Raw genomic sequence first — 18,119 nt, forward strand, 5'->3', positions numbered from 1 at the left:
AGTAACTGCTCCTTGGTTGGGATCCAGCTGTCACACAAACCAGATTCCGAAATTCAAAAAGATTTATTTTTAACGAGCCATTTATTTTTGAATTTCCACCCGTTACACCACCTCGAATTACGTGGCACCATCTTAACCGTCGATTAGTTAATATCCCATTTCGAATCACCAAATATTAGCCGTTAAAACCTCTTTTCCTTTATAAAATGGAACCTCGCTCTCCCTCTCTCTCTCTCTCACCTAAAACATCCTCTCCCCACCTCTCTCTTCTTCTTCTCCCTCTCCCTCGCTTTAGATCCAGTTCTAGGGTTTGCGAAGATGCGTGAGATTCTTCACATCCAGGGAGGTCAGTGCGGGAACCAGATCGGTTCAAAGTTCTGGGAAGTGGTATGCGCCGAGCACGGAATCGACCAGACGGGGCGTTACCAGGGAGACTCCGATCTCCAGCTCGAGAGGGTTAACGTCTACTACAACGAGGCGAGCTGTGGGAGGTACGTTCCTCGCGCCGTTCTCATGGATTTGGAGCCTGGAACCATGGACAGCGTTAGATCTGGACCTTACGGTCAGATCTTCCGCCCGGATAACTTCGTTTTCGGCCAGTCCGGTGCGGGGAATAACTGGGCGAAAGGTCACTACACGGAGGGTGCTGAGCTTATCGACTCGGTTCTTGATGTCGTTCGCAAAGAGGCTGAGAACTGTGACTGCCTCCAAGGTATGATGATAAAACTCTGTTCATCGGTTATTGATTCGTATCTTTAGGTTTATTGGTTTAGAACGGTTTAGTTTTAGGGATTTTATGGTTGGTTTATTGTTTTGGTTTGGTTTGGTTTGGGTTTTGCAGGGTTTCAGGTGTGTCATTCGTTAGGAGGAGGAACTGGTTCTGGAATGGGGACTTTGTTGATCTCGAAGATCAGGGAGGAGTACCCTGACCGTATGATGCTGACGTTCTCTGTGTTCCCGTCTCCCAAGGTCTCTGACACTGTTGTTGAGCCATACAACGCGACACTCTCTGTGCATCAGCTCGTTGAGAACGCTGATGAGTGTATGGTTCTTGATAATGAGGCGTTGTATGACATTTGCTTCCGTACCCTCAAGCTTAGCACTCCAAGCTGTGAGTATTCTCTTTATATAATCGGTATCAATGTTGTTGTCATGTCTCAGTGGTTTTACTTGTGCTGCTTTGCTATTCGTTACTACCTAATTTGAGTTTTACATGGGTTTTGCTGATGTGATCAGAATGAGGCTAGCTAGTCTTCCCTGATGTCTCTATGATTCTTGTTGTTAGATGTAATCATGAAAGTATATTATCTTGCTTGAATCTTTCTTTGCCATGTACCTAAGATGGGACTTATTTGTATACATTTATGGTGGGAAGTTATGATCTGAAAGTATATATTTGTCTGTGATGTCTCTATGGTTCTGCTCTTGTTTGTTTTGTTTGATGTCCAATCATGAAAGTATATATTTTGTCTGTGATGGAAAAATGCTTTAATATGATCAGAGTGCACGGACTCCTATGGTCTTACATTCTGTGTCAAATTGTTTTCATCAGCTAAAGCTTTTCGTTTGCTGAATTGTGCAGTTGGTGATCTGAACCATTTGATCTCTGCAACCATGTCTGGTGTAACTTGCTGCCTTAGGTTCCCTGGTCAGCTCAACTCTGATCTCCGCAAGCTTGCTGTGAATCTGATCCCGTTCCCTCGTCTTCACTTCTTCATGGTGGGATTCGCTCCTCTCACCTCTCGTGGCTCTCAGCAGTACCGTAACCTCACCGTCCCAGAACTGACCCAGCAAATGTGGGATTCCAAGAACATGATGTGCGCTGCTGACCCAAGACACGGTCGCTACCTCACCGCCTCAGCCATGTTCCGAGGCAAAATGAGCACCAAGGAAGTTGACGAACAGATGCTGAACGTCCAGAACAAGAACTCATCCTACTTCGTTGAATGGATTCCCAACAATGTCAAGTCGACCGTCTGTGACATTCCACCAACCGGTTTGAAGATGGCTTCGACTTTCATTGGTAACTCAACTTCGATCCAAGAGATGTTCAGGAGAGTCAGTGAGCAGTTCACTGCCATGTTCAGGAGGAAGGCTTTCTTGCATTGGTACACAGGGGAGGGCATGGATGAGATGGAGTTCACAGAAGCCGAGAGCAACATGAACGATCTTGTCTCTGAGTACCAGCAGTATCAAGATGCCACGGCTGAGGAAGAAGGAGAGTATGAAGATGAAGAAGCTGAGTACGAGCAAGAAGAAGGCTATTGAAGAGACGACATAACACAAGAATCTCAACTTCAACTTCCTGTTGCTGTTTTACTTTTCAAAATTTCAACTAAGTTTCTTTTTTATATAGTTTCTGTAACTATATCGTTTTCATTAGTAGTTTATGTAATCGGCGTAGACTGGCTAAGAGGATCATCAAGATTTTATCAAACAACTATTTTGCTTAAATCTATTTATTTGCCTATAATCCTATGGTTCAAGATCAGAGCCATTCTTTCACAAAAATGATTGAGGGGGTTGAAAAATGCATATGTCTCGTCTACGTACTTGGTAGATGAGCAATTGGTTGTGTCGTCTAAGTACAGCTTTCATGCTTGAACCGTCCTATATGGTTAGGCCGTCCAAGTACAAAGTTTTGTTCCTCTCTTCTATTTGAATAGAGTTGTGCAAGCAAGTCCTTGTCTTGTTGGTGATCCTTTAAGAGGGTGAGTTTGTCCAGTTGATGACTGATGTCTGTCTTCAAGCTTTTCCACAGCTTGGTTAAAGTCTTGTCTCCTGTTTTCTTTCTGCTCCGGACCTCCTCGTCTTTGAAACTTGTCTAATGGCTGGAACTAGCTAGGTTGGATCCAGAGTGGTTCGTATGCGCTCATCAACTTGGTCTCATTTTCAAAGATTTAAAACATTTTTGCTTATACGCAACTGGTCCAACCTTAGAATTATCATGATTGAATCATCTAAGCTTAGTTTACAATTTGTGCTTGTGATTTGTGAGTTTTGACAATAATATTAGTCAATTACGAGTCGTCTGACAAATGTAAAGGATACAAATCAAAGAAAAAACGCTATAGAGAATAAAAATGTTTTTGTTTCCCCCTAAAATCAATCGCTTTCAATATCCATGGACGCGAGTAGATCCCTCTGCTTCTTAATCTCTTCTTCTTCAGCCTTCTTCTTCTCCTCCTCCTCTGCGGCCAAACGCGCTTGTTCAACCTTAAACTCTGAAACCGCCTTGTCAAAGACACTCCTCACATGTCTGTTCATGAGCATGAGCTCTTGACAAGCATCTTTCAGTACCTCCCTCGCCGGATCGCCTAAACAATCAAGTTTCTATTGGTTAGACACAAAACAAGTAACTCTTGCAGAGTAATCAAGAAGGAAAATAGTAACAATGACGTGAAAAGGGTGTGTAGTACCTGTGGTCTGGACTCGGACATTGACACATTCAAGGGAAGGATGTGGGATGCTGTACCCGGCCAATGTTACTCTCGGACTGCAGAGTTGTGAGCAGTAATGGTTAGTGATAACACAATCAATCACTGACTACACATAGTGCAAGTACAAAACGGTATTAACCCAAATGACAAGATGATTTTGTCAATTCATTTAATTAGTAAGCAAGTAACCACATACATAAGTCTAACCAACATTCATTCAATCGCTAAAACAATTAAGAGCCAAGAACTAGATATAAGATTATATAAAGGTAAAAACTTTAGTATGACATAAAAGATTTTAGAAGGGTTGAAAGAAGATGGGATACTAACTCTTGGTTTAACATGAAACGAACGGCGTTAGCAAGTGTGTGGTCTTCTTCCGCAAGAGTAAAGGAAGCATCACTATCATTCGTGAACGAACCGTGCTCCATCTCTCTGCTTCTGCTACAGAGTTCAAATCAAAACCCACCACGAAACACAAAGAAGAGAGAACAGAAGGTTTCTCCTAATGAGCTATGAGAGGAAGTTGCGCGAGACTTTTGTTTGCTAAAACCCTAAAAGCGACACGAAGACACCTCGGAAGTGTTTAGGCATTTAAATGACTTCTTTACCCTTTCGCAGTAACGGCGTCGTTTTTACTTGATGACGTGGCGTTGTATTGTCTTAAACCCTAGTTCGTTCGGTTTCGGCTGTCGAGGAGCAAGCAAAAGCGAGAAGCCTTGTCCGTATTCAATCTCTCTGAACATCTTCGTTTTTTCTTTTTTTTTTTTGAGAAAGTAAGGATCTTTGTTCTTCAAATCCAAGTATTGGATTATAAAGATTCGATCTTTACGAATCTTAAACTTTGTTTTCAGGTATTGCTAAGATGGCTGCTCCCAGTCCAATTCCCGCCGGCATTTCTAAGGAACAGGTTCGGATTCCTTATTTGTTGTTGTTGCTGATAACTCGTAAAGCTCAGATCTTTGATCTAGTTAGGCAGTTGAGCTTAAAGTTACATAGCTGTCTTTGTGTCAATGTATAGTTTTCAGTTCTGTATCTTCAACTCAGATCTTTGTTCCTTAAAACCATTAAAAATTCACGATATGCCCATTTTATAGTTTCTGATGTTACCTTCTCTTTGGATTGAATCAGGCGTTTAGCATGGCACAAACGGAGATGGAATATCGAGTTGAACTCTTCAACAAGTGATCAATCAAATACCCTTTATGTTTATTTTCTTGTCTTGAATAAGATTAGAGATTGATGCTTCAGTGCCTGAAACTTTTAGGTTCAGCTAGTGTTATATCTAGAGAAGTATCAGTTTTTTTTAATAGATGATATATAAACCCATTTCAATGTCTGAATTGATCTTGATGAAAGATTACTTAGGTGTACAATGTATAACTTTGATATATCCTTTGATGTGTGGTTCTTGTTAAATGCCTTTGATGTGTGGTTCTTATTAAATGCCTTGGTTCTTTTTTAATGCAGGCTTGCTCAAACATGCTTTGTTAAATGTGTGGATAAAAGGTAAAGCTTCCTCCTTTCTTGTTTTATGTGTGTTTTACAGATTTTGTTTTAAACTGATAGATTATTCAGTTGCACCGGTTTGAAGATTACTTTTTTGGGTATTCCTCAGGTACAAGGAAGCTGAGTTAAACATGGGTGAGAACAGTTGCATTGACCGTTGTGTTTCCAAGTACTGGCAGGTAACCAAGGCTCTTGAGTTAATTATAAAAAAATCGGTATTCTTCAGATATAATACTCTGATATTTTCTTTTCATCATATAACCGTTTTCAGGTAAATGGAATGGTCGGACAGCTCTTAAGTGCTGGCAAGCCTCCACAGTAAAGCCCCGTTTAGAGGCAAAGTCATAGGACCAAAAGCTCACGGAAAGACAAAAACTCTCTTCTTTCTTTCTAAAGTTTTAAGGCAATCTTATTGTTTATGTTGTCCTGCATTATATTTTTGGCGCTTATTTGGACAAATTATGCAATTCTCTGAGACTTTATTTATAAGAGATGAAATGAAATAACCAGATAAAGAATTATAAAAACAAAATATATTTATGATTTGTATAATTTACATGAAAGAGAAGCGCTCTATGCTATTGCACTATGACAAAGAAAGCTGGAAACTTTCTGTTCAGTTTAAAAAACTTATGCTTGGATTCAAGATTACATGGTTGGAGAAATGAAATATGCTCATCTGCTACATTGTTCTCAGTGGAAGTAATGGCGTCTGACAAGGTCCACTTGAACGCTCTGCCATATCTGCAATTCAGAGATACATTCACAATTTCTTCAGTGTACCACAAGATTGACCAAAACCTATAATGGTGTTTAAAATACTCTTTTTGGGTGAATAGCAGAGACTAAACTAAGAAATGGTCTTGGCAAATCTGAGTAGAGTCGCTACATGATATCTTTGTAATGATCTGAGGAAAAGTAACAAGACAACCATTTCAGTTCGAGGCAGGAACTATGGAAAACAAAAAGAAAATTTTTATTGTGGAAACAAAGGGATGAAAAGTCCACTACGATCAACAAAAAGTCAAAAACCCCTTGTAAGAAAGAGCCATAGAAAAACGGTACACAGAGAATTGGTGATAGATATAGAGTGAAGAGAAAAAAACACAAATGAGGCAAAATTGACGAAAACAGTTTTTTTTTTTTTTTTTTTGCTTAAAATATATAATTGACGAAATAGTTTCACTAACAAAAGCTTTATTTTGCCCAAACGCCTATGGTACATGTACCCATTATGTACCAAACTTTCGAGTGAGATAAACGGATAAAGAAACAACAGAAACCACAAATAAATAAAAACCATAGGAGCGTCGCGATCAACATAACGGGGCATGATGACTAATATTGAATATGAACATTAATCTCTTTTACAGGACGATCAAACGCAGCTGCTTTTTGTGCAATCCACGCATGATGATGAGCCAAAGCGATTTGGTGAGGAATGGCAATTCTGTAACCGTTTTAGTTTTTCAATTATATATATTAAATTATTTATAGTTTTCAACAGGTGCTGTGGTGTAGTGGTTATCACGTTTGCCTTACACGCAAAAGGTCTCCAGTTCGATCCTGGGCAGCACCATGTTTTTATACTCAAAATTCGTACTTTTTTTGCTCTTTGGAGAAGAGATTTTCAGTTCAGACACACTCTGTGCACTGATCGACCATACTTGTTCATTTTCCATTCAGACACACCTGATGACATCATCAACTAGCACTCGTCAATTCTTTAGAACCTTGGAATGCAAAAACCAAAAACTAACAAGTAGGTTGATGGAATGAAAGAAACAAAAGGCATATGCATATATTACATAGAACCATCATGTAATGGAGATTAACAACTGGTATGAATAATATCTAAGTTTTATGGAGATTAATACAAGGATAGTCAATGGGCCAATATTCTTCTTGCTCTTCTGTTAAACCATTGTTGTCTTCATTATAGGATTCCTCTTGTGGCTGGCCGGACATTGACGTCATCCTCCTCTCCTAGTCTGGCGATGGTAGCTTTTTGAGAACTCTTTTTGATCGACAAGTAGAAGAATAAAAACTAACAAGTGGTTTTATTTGCTTAAATATTAATAATGGGTAGATGTTCATTCAATTCAAACAAGTTTCACAAAATGTTCTATATAACGTAATCTACTCCCACACCGTAATTACATAGAAAATACGAACCCCATCATAGACTAAACATATTTATATATAATAGCCGATTATTTAGAGAAAGCGACTGGTTAAACCCTCCCCACAGGAGACACCGGTGGGTTTGAGACATACTTTGCCGGAGCCTCACCTTCAACAGGACCTGAACATGACTTCAACCTCTCGTTCTGAATCATGGACGACACCTCTCCACAAGCCTTGTTGTCTACACGCCAAGTGTTTGGTTCCACTGTCTTCAACGAGTTCCGTCCTTCGTTGACAGCTATACATATGGAGAATGCTTGCAAGAGTGAGAGTGATGTATTGTACTCAACAGCGTAAACACCTTCTCTGTATGGAGTAAAACTCAAGAATGGTTGGTTGCTATTATCCTGTAATCCTCCCTGCCAAATCAAACATTAATGAGTTTTCATCACAAAGTATTCACAGTTTTTGTGATGTTTTTTTTTTATGAACCTGAGAGAAAAGCTTGAAGGCATCTGAAGTGGAGGCAGAGAGGTTAGACTGATTGGTGAGGATTCTAAGGTTGCAGCCCATGTCCCAACCTCCACAGTCGCATGACCCACCAGACTTCCATCTCTGTATCAGCGAGGAAGGCCCTCCTTTGTGTGGGAGGCTGTGAACACCACTCGGAAGCACCACTGTTGTGCCAACCTCTGCAAAGTAATCTCCAAGTGTGGTTGCGCTCGCCTCAGCAAGTTTTGGGATCTTGATCACCATGGCAGCTAGCTCGTTAGCTCGCTGCTGCGACTCTGACGCGAAGAGTGCATATTCTCTTGTTAAAAGGTCATCGACAGAGCCCACCGAGACTCTCATCTGAGCGACGATGTTGGATGTGTACTCTTGGCCTTGTACCTTCCTTGTGTGGTTCATCCATTTTCCAGTTTTCTTCTGCACTTCCTGAACGGTGAAAAACGTGTACTTGTGCCCACATTCTTCCTTTTCTGGAACCATCTGTTTTCTTATTGTGGCTGCTGTGATGCTCTGTTCCTTGTCAACCGCGAAAGTGAAGAGCGGTTGATCGTTCTTAGAAGTCACACGAAAGAGAGCCTGAACTGTTGAAGAGGATGGTTGATGATTGTCAGAAAGAATATGCTTCTGGTGACTCGACGACGGTGAGCCCTTTAGCGATGATGGCTCAGGAGATCTACACGCATGGCTTGATTTTGGTCTTATCAGCGGGTCGAGTAGCCTTCTCAAGGGACTAGACCTGCCTCTGTTTGCTGCACTGGTACTATCTATGGACGACGTTTCGCTGAGAGAAGAGGTGGAACGATGTTCTAAACCAGCTCGTGATGGAGTAAGAGTCTGAGCGTCTTCCGGGTTGGAGTGTTTGCTTGACTTCCCAATGCTGAAGCTGAGACGGCGAAACGGTGAAATGCTCCTTGCTCTTTCTGCCACAACTTTAACTGGTTTCTGATCTGATAGCTTAGGGAGCGTCTCTGTTGACCTTCTGTCTAAAGTCCTGCTCCTGGAGGGACTAGATTCGGACTTTCTCGATCGCGGAGCTGAGCTTGATCTGTTTTTCTCTGCGCTCAAGAAGTTGAGACGCTTTAAGAAGGGCTTACCTCCATCAGCAGCTTCACGTCGGAAGTGACCGTCCAAAACAGCACGCTGTTCATACGCTAACCTCTCTGGGAACAACCCCTTTCTATTAGCCTCGGCCACTCGCTCAGCTAACAACACTTTTGAATCGTAGAACTTGGACAAACCGAGTATCTGTTTCTGAGAAACGATCCCTGGTACAAACACAGCCGCAGCAGGCTTTTCTTTACTAAACATGTCGTGAACACGAGGGTTTCGGATTCTCTCATCCAGCTTCTCTCCTTTCTTGTTGAAATCATCTGCTAGAAGACTCCTTGATATGAGCCTCGTGGATGAAGGACTCTCAGGCTTTGATGGAGTCAAGAAAGTCCTGGTTTTGGGAACGATCTTAACATCAGAAGAATCTTTCTTCTCGTTCTGGAGGAATGCAGTTCCACGAGGGCTTTGATGAACCTGCACAGCATCTCTCTTAGTGGCATCTGGCAAAGAGCAAAGGTTTTGGGAAGTATCACCATTATCTAGAGAACAATCTCCTGGCTTAGATGACATGAGATAATACTGAAGCGGAGGGTGATTAACCCTTCTGCGGAAAGGAGAATCAACGAGACCTTTGCCAGAATCAGTAGATGATGATGACTCATCAGTCCGGAGCGATGAAGACGTGCTTGTGTTGGACAACGAAGACCTTGCATGCTTGTTATCAATCTGTTTAGCACCAGCTTTAACGTCTCTCGCTTCACATTTCTTGATGTAACTGGGCACATAGGACTTGTACTTGACGAGGTCCCTTTCACCAGATGCGGTTCTACCGATCCGTGACTTGAGGCGATTCTCCAAGCGTTTGGGACAGACGTCTTCGACTTTTTTGGTGATCTCGCGGTGGAAGTCGGAGTAAGATAAGCCGCGCTTGTCGTCTCTGAACTTAGCCGGTAGATATGATTTTTGAGTTTCCTTAGTCAAAACCTTCTTGTCAGCAGGTGGTGGTGGTCTACTATCACTTGAACCTTTCTTCAGCTCGAAGCGACACTCCATCTGTTTTTGTATAACGTTGTCACTCAGATCATTCCTTAAAGTCTCCAATGCTACTGAATAAATCTGTCTGCAAGGAACAATGTCATGGACATGAGATCTGAGTACAAGATTAAAAGCTGAGGGAAAAGGCAAACCTACATCACAACCACATTTTATTGTTAAAGCTTCAAACTTTACCACTGAAAATAAGACTACAAGATCGAAGAACCCATTTTCACACTAAACTCATAAGAGGAGATTTAACACAAACATTTCTTCTGAAACAAAAAAACGAATACTTGGGAGTGTCGGGGACAGAGGAATAGCATTCACTGCAAAATCGAATCCGTACCTCGTCAGAATCAGTGTAACCGAGGGGAAGTAGCCATCGGACTAATCAGATGAGCACAGCAATTACGAGGGGGGGAAACGGATCCCTAATCACCCGTAAAATCCGGAAGCGGGAATCGCGCCGACGATGCTGACTCACCCTATCAGCTACGAACCTGCTTAAAGCGTAGAGAGAGAGAAAGAGAGAGAGCTTCTTTGTTGTTGTAGATAGAGATAGAGAGAGAGAGAGGGGACAAGTAGAGAGTAGAAAAAGTTTTATTACTATTTTATTTTTGGAAAAGTAAGAAAAAGAGAGAGAGAGAGAGAGACATCTTTTTTTGGTGGCCGACGGATTTAGTAAAAAACAAAAAGAATCGTACGATGGAGATTCCTTTGTTGACGCGGGAGTTTCGTCAGGCTTTGACCCCACCCTTAGTGGATCTCTTACTCTCTACCCACCGTTGGATTTCGAGCTCCTTCTTTTAGACCGGAGAATATCTCCTACTTTCATAACCGACAACTTCCATTAGCCCACTAAAAAGCCCATTACGGCCCATTAACAAAAAGAAACTTGATTATATCCTCCTCGGACCTCCTCGAAGTTTCTGGATTCACATATCTTTTGCATTGTATACTCCAGATGTTTCGTTTTCGTGTTAAAGTCTAGAGATTTCGATTTCTTCCTATAAATACATTCTTCGATGCTCCGTGTTCACTCAGAAGTCGAAATTTAAAATTTCAGAAAGACAAACAAAACAATCGAATCTAGAAGTGTACTTCTTGTAATAACATTCGAAAAATGTCGATGATTCCGAGCTTCTTCGGCAACAACAGGCGTGGCGGCAGCAGCTTCGTCGATCCTTTTTCTCTTGATGTTTGGGACCCGTTCAAGGACTTTCCATCATCTTCTTCGTTCTCACGGGAGAACTCTGCGATTGTGAACGCGCGTGTGGACTGGAGGGAGACTCCTGAGGCGCACGTGTTCAAGGCGGATTTGCCTGGGATGAAGAAAGAGGAAGTGAAGGTGGAGATCGAGGATGACAGCGTGTTGAAGATCAGTGGGGAGAGGCACGTGGAGAAGGAGGATAAGAACGACACGTGGCACCGTGTGGAGAGGTCGAGCGGGCAGTTCACGAGGAAGTTTAGGCTGCCGGAGAATGTGAAGATGGATCAGGTGAAGGCTGCGATGGAGAACGGGGTTCTGACTGTGACTGTGCCAAAGGCGGAGATGAAAAAACCTGATGTCAAATCTATCCAGATCTCTGGCTGATTCAAGCATCCCAGGGCTCTGGTTCGAACTTGAGTATGTATCCTCGTGTGCTTTGGGTTCTTGTCTATCCCAGTTCTGGTGTTTGTGAGTGTCTGTTTAGAGTTTCAATGTAATGGTTGTGAAATGGTGTGTGTCCTTCCGTGATGTTGAATAAACTTTATTAGTATTAAGTTAATGTGCGTGGACTCAACACCTTATTATGTTACTGTGGGCTATATTTCTGAGAGTGGGTAGTGAAGCTGAGGGGGATTAAACCAAAGTACTTTCCATTGGCGTTTTAACGGTTTGTTAGAAAATGCCAAAATGATGAACCGTTTAAGGCTGATTCGAAAAACACTCCAGTTGATTCGAAACACGCCAAAATGTCCCACTTCTTAAGGGATTGCACAAGTGGCATGAATCATATTTGAGAGCATCAATACTATTAAAACAGGAACATGTCCTATTGATATATGTTTAGTCTAACAAATATAAACCAAATTAAACAAACTGTACAACTATAATTATCTTTTATTAATCGATGCCTATTTTATAACCTCCACTCCAATATTTTCGGCACCACTTCCGACAATTATATATAATAACAATTCTTTCCTTTTGGGTTTATACCAAATTGTGATTGGTAATCTATGTTACTTTATTATAGTAAAATTATAATTAAAATCTATTACACTATATACACGAACGTCACTATGATATTAGCATGTAATCGGTTACATTGGCTTTTTGTCAGTATTTCACCCAAATTAATTATTTATGGTATTGAGTAATTTCAACCATGTTTTGAGAGAAATTCAACTTTTTATTTGACTAATATAACACGTTACTTTATAAAATAGATTTATGTATACATTTACATTATTGACATATCTTCTAAAAAGATATGTTAATTACTCCTAATAGTATTGCCAAGAAGTATAAAATGTGATTATTATTGTAGTCACTTAATATTTGTTAAGAAATACAAAATAAATTACTTATAGTAGTTTCACTTTTTATGGTCACCCCTAATATTACTTTTAAAGTAATACTATTTTCACAAACTATTACAGTATAATCTTGGACTTAATCAACTTTGATACATTTCATAAAAAAATCATTATCACACTACAACCACATAACTTACATCTCAGCCCAAGAAATTAGGATTTATTCAACCATATATTAATTATTTTAAATTCTAAATGATTTACACAAACATTAAGTTTATCAATTAACAAAGCACATGATGTTAAAATGGTTTTTAACGGGTTTTAAGTTGATTTTTAACAAGGGAGGGTATATTTTTGATTTAATCTTTTAAAAAATTATATTTGTGTTTTTTGTAATCATGTTTGTGTATAATATTAATTTAATTTAATATAATTTTTTAGTAATCAGTGAAGAGAAATTATGTGTTTAATATTAATTTATTCAAATCAACAAAGCAAGTGATGCTAAAAATAGGGTTTAATTGGATTTATAATAGAAAGAAATATTCATATCAATTCATTTAATTTAAAAGGTTATAAATAGGTTATTTGATTAAAATATTTATTAAATGTGATCTATTCTATTAAATTAGGAACATGACCTATTGATATATGTTTAGTCCAACTATTATTTTTCACATGATCTACTTAAAAAAACAAATATTTTATAACTGCATGAAAATTAAACAAACTCTATCTCGGTAACTACCTTCTATTGGTCAATACATATTTTTTGTAACCTCCTCACCAAAATTATCGGTGGCCACCTCTTTTCAATATTATATTAGCCAACAATTATATATTATGTAACAATTATTCAAACGAAAATATAGCAACAATTATCGGTGATCATCCTTATTGCTGCAGCAAAAGTTTTCCTCTTAATAGTATGTTTCCAAATTTTGGCCCTTTTTATTATATTTTTGTACCTAAGATATAAAAACTCTTTTAAACTAATTCAGAAATGGCATTTTTAGTTCAAAAAAAAAAAATTTTGCTGTTAGTTATAATCTTGGACTTAATCAACTTTGATACATTTCATAAAAAAATCATTATCACACTACAACCACATAACTTACATCTCAGCCCAAGAAATTAGGATTTATTCAACCATATATTAATTATTTTAAATTCTAAATGATTTACACAAACATTAAGTTTATCAATTAACAAAGCACATGATGTTAAAATGGTTTTTAACGGGTTTTAAGTTGATTTTTAACAAGGGAGGGTATATTTTTGATTTAATCTTTTAAAAAATTATATTTGTGTTTTTTGTAATCATGTTTGTGTATAATATTAATTTAATTTAATATAATTTTTAGTAATCAGTGAAGAGAAATTATGTGTTTAATATTAATTTATTCAAATCAACAAAGCAAGTGATGCTAAAAATAGGGTTTAATGGGGTTTAATTGGATTTATAATAGAAAGAAATATTCATATCAATTCATTTAATTTAAAAGGTTATAAATAGGTTATTTGATTAAAATATTTATTAAATGTGATCTATTCTATTAAATTAGGAACATGACCTATTGATATATGTTTAGTCCAACTGTTATTTTTCACATGATCTACTTAAAAAAAAAACAAATATTTTATAACTGCATGAAAATTAAACAAACTCTATCTCGGTAACTACCTTCTATTGGTCAATACATATTTTTTGTAACCTCCTCACCAAAATTATCGGTGGCCACCTCTTTTCAATATTATATTAGCCAACAATTATATATTATGTAACAATTATTCAAACGAAAATATAGCAACAATTATCGGTGATCATCCTTATTGCTGCAGCAAAAGTTTTCCTCTTAATAGTATGTTTCCAAATTTTGGCCCTTTTTATTATATTTTTGTACCTAAGATATAAAAACTCTTTTAAACTAATTCAGAAATGGCATTTTTAGTTCAAAAAAAAAAATTATTCCTTCCTTTTGGGTTTATACCTTCTTTTTTGTCATTTCTTTTGGGTTTATTCCAAAATTAAGTTTACTCTTTTCGACAGTATTTCACCCAATTTTTATCTTTTTGTGTTATTAAATAATCTCAATCTGTTTCTTTTTAGAATTTTAACCTTTTATTTAATTAATATAACATGTTATTTTATATAATTATGTACACAGTTACATTATTGACATATATTTCTATAATGATATATTAATTATTCCTCATAATATTGGTTAAGAAGTATAAAATGTAGTTATTATATTATAGATACTTTATATTTGTTAAGAAATACAAAATAAAACACTTATAGTAACACTTATAGTAGTTTCACTTTTTCTTTTAAAAAACACTTATAATATATGATTACAAGAAAAACACATATATAAAAATTAAATTTCTCAAAAAAATTAAATCAAAAGAAAATTTAAGTAGATCAAGTAAAAATAATAGTTGGACTAAACATATATCAATAGGTCATGTTTCTAATTTAATAGAATAGATTTTTTTTTTTGACGTCAATTTAATAGAATAGATAAATCACAAATATGATTACATAAAAATATAAGTATAAAATTATTCAAAAAAAAAATTAAAACAAAAAATATACCCGCCCTTTGAAGAGCGAGTCAAAATCTAGTGTCCATTAAAATGTTGCAATATGCGACTCAGGAAAAGAGAGTGGAAGTTAGAAGACTCACTTAAATTATGAACTTCGATAAACCTGTGAGAACTTGTAAGACTATGTACATTGGTATAAAAGATTCAACACCCTAATTTTTACTTTTTACACTTTACATCATCTTCTCTTTCTTCCACCTAACAATTCAACATCCACTCAATTTTTATATTTTACAATAGTTTTGTTTAATAAAATTCAACACTCAATCTTATCTTTTTATATTAATAAAAGTTCTCAATTAGTTTAATCAAAGAGAAATCTTTAAAAATAAAACACTTATATTTTTTTTTAATTTAAATTAGATTTTTATAAATAACAAAAATAGTAATTATAAATAGTAATTAAATATTTTGTTTTTAAGTTTTAAATTATTAAAAAAGTTTTACATCAATTTAAAATGCATTACAACGCAATAATAAACACACAACACAACTAATAAACCACACATAACTTATACAAATTTCTTTCGGTAAAAAAAATAGCTAAGGATATAATCAAGAGTTTAAGGGTAAAATGATAAAAAATTATATTTTTTAGTTTATCTCCAAATTAAATGAAACAAATCTCTATTTATAGATAATAAAAAATAATAAATTTTGATATAAGATAAATATTTTTAAAAGGTTAATTTATTATAGAAAATTGGCTTCAAATAGCTAGGATGAAAAAAGAAAAGTCATAATTTTCAGTGGCCAATAACATTATTGCACTTGCACATATCTTTACTTTTCCATTATTTCAAAAACTAAATTAATACCTAATATTACAAATGCAACACGTGTATTTTTTTACCCTCTCTTTCATCGATTCAACCCGTTGAACTTATTCAATAGAGTTTAATCCGCATAGATTTCAACTCATTATTCAACACACCACTAAAGCAATTAAACTGTTGAATTTATTTTTCACAGGCTCACTGTAAATGGTTTATTTTTAGTTATTTTCAAATATTTTGAATAATTTTAAGTATTTTGAATATTTTGTTTTTTAGATATTAAAGCCGAAATCAATATGTTCAAATAAGCAATTGTGATTTAGATGTTTCAAGGTAACCAAAAATTTCCGTTCGAGTTTGAATGTTGCTTATGTAGTTTTTCAATTACAAAATTTTGGACGTGTTGGGATATCTTTCCTAGTTTGAGCTTCATACAATTTTTTTTCCCAATCTTAATTAATCCGCTCATATATAAAAATAATATATATTTATATTATTTCTTTGTATTTATTTACGTATATAGTAAACAAATAAATCATAATAATACAATGTGTTTATTTACGATAATGTTTTTGTAAATAAATCAAAATAATTATTTATTTATTTTGTGTAATATATAACTAAATTTTAGTGAAATGGACATATATATAGTATATTTTAAGATAAATATTTATTATTGAGAATTCATATTCATATAATAAATGCAATTTTTGAATGTAAATTTTAAAATTAAAATTGTAAGATTCCAATATTTTTTCAATACAAATTTAGAAATGATCATATTTAAGTATTTTTCTATGTTGCATAGTTTAATTTTAAACTATATTAATAGATAATATGAATGCTAGTAAATGAGACTTCATAGTCATATAATTTATAATTATTTGTATCTTGTTATTACCAAAAAAGTTAAACTGTTGATCCCAAATTTTTAGTGAGAAACATTTAACGTTTTAGTAATTTATAATCTTTTTAAAATTTTAAAATATAGTATATAAGATTTTTTTTAATATATGGTTAATGTGGTTGTTTAATATTTTTTAATAATATAAAATTAAAGAAAAAAGAGTTAAGATACAAAAATTGTTGTCAAATATTTATTATTCATAATAATTAATTATCATATATACATTAATCATGTTAAGCAATTCTGTAACTTTGTTTAAGAAAAATGCGAGAATATTCTTTTATATACTATTTATCAATTTAATAGTTAGTTTAATAAAAAATATAATATAAGTTAAGATGAATCAACTTATTTTTCTAAAAATTTTGAATCATTCACGATGACATGTGACTATAAAACAATGTTGTAATGTTTTTCAGTCCAAGAATTAACTTAGATCATAGATTAGTGTAAAGTAGTTGCCCATCCCTTTGCCTTGCCATATGATATACAAAGAAACACCAAATAATGAGGTTGATTGTTTGGATGTAACAAGTGTAATCAAATTTCAATCAAGTCTGCAAACACCGTTGGATTGGAGCTGCTAGTTACATCAAATCATAATCTGAGAAACTAAGAGAGGGCCCATTTCAGAGGCTATCTAATCTAGCCCATAACTGACTTATTTTAGTAAGCCCATGAGACTAACTTTCCAGATTCTCCTGATATTTTCGTCTTGGGATCTTCTAGATGTTTCTAAGTTGGGAGAGAATCAGTGGGAGTGGAGAACAATTCGAGAAGCTCCAGATATTTCGTTTCGTTCCTATAAATAGATTCCTCGATCCTCTCTGTTTTCTCAAGAGTGAGAATCAAATTCAAGAAAAACCAGCAACTTTTGAAGAAAACAAAATTCAACTAATAATGTCGATGATTCCGAGCTTCTTTGGAAACAACAGGCGCGGCAGCAGCAGCAGCAGCTTCTTCGATCCGTTTTCTCTAGATGTTTGGGACCCATTCAAGGACTTTCCCTCATCTTCTTCTTCGTTTTCCCGAGAAAACTCTGTGATCGTGAACGCGCGTGTGGACTGGAGGGAGACGCCGGAGGCGCACGTGTTCAAGGCGGACTTACCTGGACTGAAGAAGGAGGAAGTGAAGGTCGAGGTCGAGGACAACAACGTGTTGAAGATCAGTGGGGAGAGGCACGTGGAGAAGGAGGACAAGAGCGACACGTGGCACCGCGTGGAGAGGTCGAGCGGACAGTTCACGAGGAAGTTTAGGCTGCCGGAGAACGTGAAGATGGACCAGGTGAAGGCTGCGTTGGAGAACGGAGTCCTGACTGTGACGGTGCCTAAGGTAGAGGCGGAGAAGGCTAGTGTCAGATCTGTTCAGATATCTGGCTGATTCAAGCATTCTCTGACCATGCATGGTTCCAGTTTTTGTGTGTGTTGTGTGTTTCCTCTTCTGGTTTAACTGAGTGTGTGTCATGTCCTGTCCAAAGTTGAAGGTGGTCAGTCTGAGAGATGATGTATCTTTTTTTTTTTGTCAACAATTTTTTTTTTTTGTCAACGAGAGATGATGTATCTATACTAAAGTATTGAATAAATATTATCTTAAAGCCTCCCATTAGTTCATATTTAAATTGTTTAA

At 36.3% G+C, this 18,119-nt stretch overlaps 6 protein-coding genes and 1 non-coding gene across 8 annotated transcripts; 5 read left to right on the top strand and 2 right to left on the bottom strand.

Annotated features, from left to right (window-relative positions):
* Positions 1-224: 224 nt before the first annotated feature.
* LOC103868027 (tubulin beta-7 chain) lies at positions 225-2,456 on the top strand. The gene is made up of 3 exons (XM_009146117.2): positions 225-712; positions 842-1,111; positions 1,583-2,456. Exons 1-3 carry the CDS (start codon positions 319-321, stop codon positions 2,266-2,268), a joined length of 1,350 nt encoding a protein of 449 aa, XP_009144365.1. The 5' UTR covers positions 225-318; the 3' UTR covers positions 2,269-2,456.
* Positions 2,457-2,926: 470 nt separating this feature from the next.
* Positions 2,927-4,014, bottom strand: LOC103868028 (DNA-directed RNA polymerases I and III subunit RPAC2). Its single transcript, XM_009146118.3, has 3 exons — positions 3,771-4,014; positions 3,420-3,496; positions 2,927-3,317 (listed from the first exon to the last, which is right to left on the bottom strand). The coding sequence occupies exons 1-3, from the start codon at positions 3,869-3,871 to the stop codon at positions 3,106-3,108; spliced, it is 390 nt and encodes a 129-aa protein (XP_009144366.1). The 5' UTR covers positions 3,872-4,014; the 3' UTR covers positions 2,927-3,105.
* Positions 4,015-4,067: 53 nt separating this feature from the next.
* Positions 4,068-5,489, top strand: LOC103868029 (mitochondrial import inner membrane translocase subunit TIM10). 2 transcript variants are annotated; one of them, XM_009146119.3, is made up of 6 exons: positions 4,068-4,161; positions 4,295-4,350; positions 4,572-4,624; positions 4,911-4,949; positions 5,059-5,128; positions 5,221-5,489. In XM_009146119.3, the coding sequence occupies exons 1-6, from the start codon at positions 4,083-4,085 to the stop codon at positions 5,269-5,271; spliced, it is 348 nt and encodes a 115-aa protein (XP_009144367.1). In that variant the 5' UTR covers positions 4,068-4,082; the 3' UTR covers positions 5,272-5,489. The 2 variants fall into 2 exon arrangements, with proteins under 2 accessions (XP_009144367.1, XP_009144368.1); XM_009146120.3 differs by having other exon boundaries at positions 4,093-4,216; positions 5,221-5,481.
* Positions 5,490-6,455: 966 nt separating this feature from the next.
* TRNAV-UAC lies at positions 6,456-6,528 on the top strand. Its single transcript has one exon. It is a non-coding gene; the product is annotated as a tRNA-Val (tRNA).
* A 460-nt stretch (positions 6,529-6,988) lies between these two features.
* LOC103868030 lies at positions 6,989-10,282 on the bottom strand. Its single transcript, XM_009146121.3, has 3 exons — positions 10,021-10,282; positions 7,569-9,756; positions 6,989-7,495 (listed from the first exon to the last, which is right to left on the bottom strand). The coding sequence occupies exons 2-3, from the start codon at positions 9,687-9,689 to the stop codon at positions 7,184-7,186; spliced, it is 2,433 nt and encodes an 810-aa protein (XP_009144369.1). The 5' UTR covers positions 9,690-9,756; positions 10,021-10,282; the 3' UTR covers positions 6,989-7,183.
* A 330-nt stretch (positions 10,283-10,612) lies between these two features.
* Positions 10,613-11,443, top strand: LOC103868031 (17.6 kDa class I heat shock protein 2). Its single transcript, XM_009146123.2, has one exon. The coding sequence runs from the start codon at positions 10,798-10,800 to the stop codon at positions 11,266-11,268; it is 471 nt and encodes a 156-aa protein (XP_009144371.1). The 5' UTR covers positions 10,613-10,797; the 3' UTR covers positions 11,269-11,443.
* Positions 11,444-17,296: 5,853 nt separating this feature from the next.
* LOC103843285 (17.6 kDa class I heat shock protein 2-like) lies at positions 17,297-18,093 on the top strand. The gene has a single exon (XM_009119989.3). It carries the CDS (start codon positions 17,394-17,396, stop codon positions 17,871-17,873), a length of 480 nt encoding a protein of 159 aa, XP_009118237.2. The 5' UTR covers positions 17,297-17,393; the 3' UTR covers positions 17,874-18,093.
* Positions 18,094-18,119: the final 26 nt, after the last annotated feature.

This window comes from Brassica rapa, chromosome A05, assembly GCF_000309985.2.
Source record: "Brassica rapa cultivar Chiifu-401-42 chromosome A05, CAAS_Brap_v3.01, whole genome shotgun sequence".
Classification (NCBI taxonomy): Eukaryota; Viridiplantae; Streptophyta; class Magnoliopsida; order Brassicales; family Brassicaceae; genus Brassica; species Brassica rapa.

Bases quoted from the DNA above. Each gene is read 5' to 3' on its own strand.
- LOC103868027 (XM_009146117.2), top strand. From the start codon at position 319: ATGCGTGAGATTCTTCACATCCAGGGAGGTCAGTGCGGGAACCAGATC. The intron at 713-841 runs GTATGATGATAA...TGGGTTTTGCAG, and splicing joins GAACTGTGACTGCCTCCAAG to GGTTTCAGGTGTGTCATTCG. The intron at 1,112-1,582 runs GTGAGTATTCTC...TGAATTGTGCAG, and splicing joins CAAGCTTAGCACTCCAAGCT to TTGGTGATCTGAACCATTTG.
- LOC103868028 (XM_009146118.3), bottom strand. From the start codon at position 3,871: ATGGAGCACGGTTCGTTCACGAATGATAGTGATGCTTCCTTTACTCTT. The intron at 3,497-3,770 runs GTTAGTATCCCA...ACAACTCTGCAG, and splicing joins CGTTTCATGTTAAACCAAGA to TCCGAGAGTAACATTGGCCG. The intron at 3,318-3,419 runs GTACTACACACC...TTGATTGTTTAG, and splicing joins TGTCCGAGTCCAGACCACAG to GCGATCCGGCGAGGGAGGTA.
- LOC103868029 (XM_009146119.3), top strand. From the start codon at position 4,083: ATGACGTGGCGTTGTATTGTCTTAAACCCTAGTTCGTTCGGTTTCGGC. The intron at 4,162-4,294 runs GTCCGTATTCAA...CTTTGTTTTCAG, and splicing joins AAGCAAAAGCGAGAAGCCTT to GTATTGCTAAGATGGCTGCT. The intron at 4,351-4,571 runs GTTCGGATTCCT...GGATTGAATCAG, and splicing joins CCGGCATTTCTAAGGAACAG to GCGTTTAGCATGGCACAAAC.
- LOC103868030 (XM_009146121.3), bottom strand. From the start codon at position 9,689: ATGGAGTGTCGCTTCGAGCTGAAGAAAGGTTCAAGTGATAGTAGACCA. The intron at 7,496-7,568 runs GTTCATAAAAAA...TTGATTTGGCAG, and splicing joins CCTTCAAGCTTTTCTCTCAG to GGAGGATTACAGGATAATAG.
- LOC103868031 (XM_009146123.2), top strand. From the start codon at position 10,798: ATGTCGATGATTCCGAGCTTCTTCGGCAACAACAGGCGTGGCGGCAGC.
- LOC103843285 (XM_009119989.3), top strand. From the start codon at position 17,394: ATGTCGATGATTCCGAGCTTCTTTGGAAACAACAGGCGCGGCAGCAGC.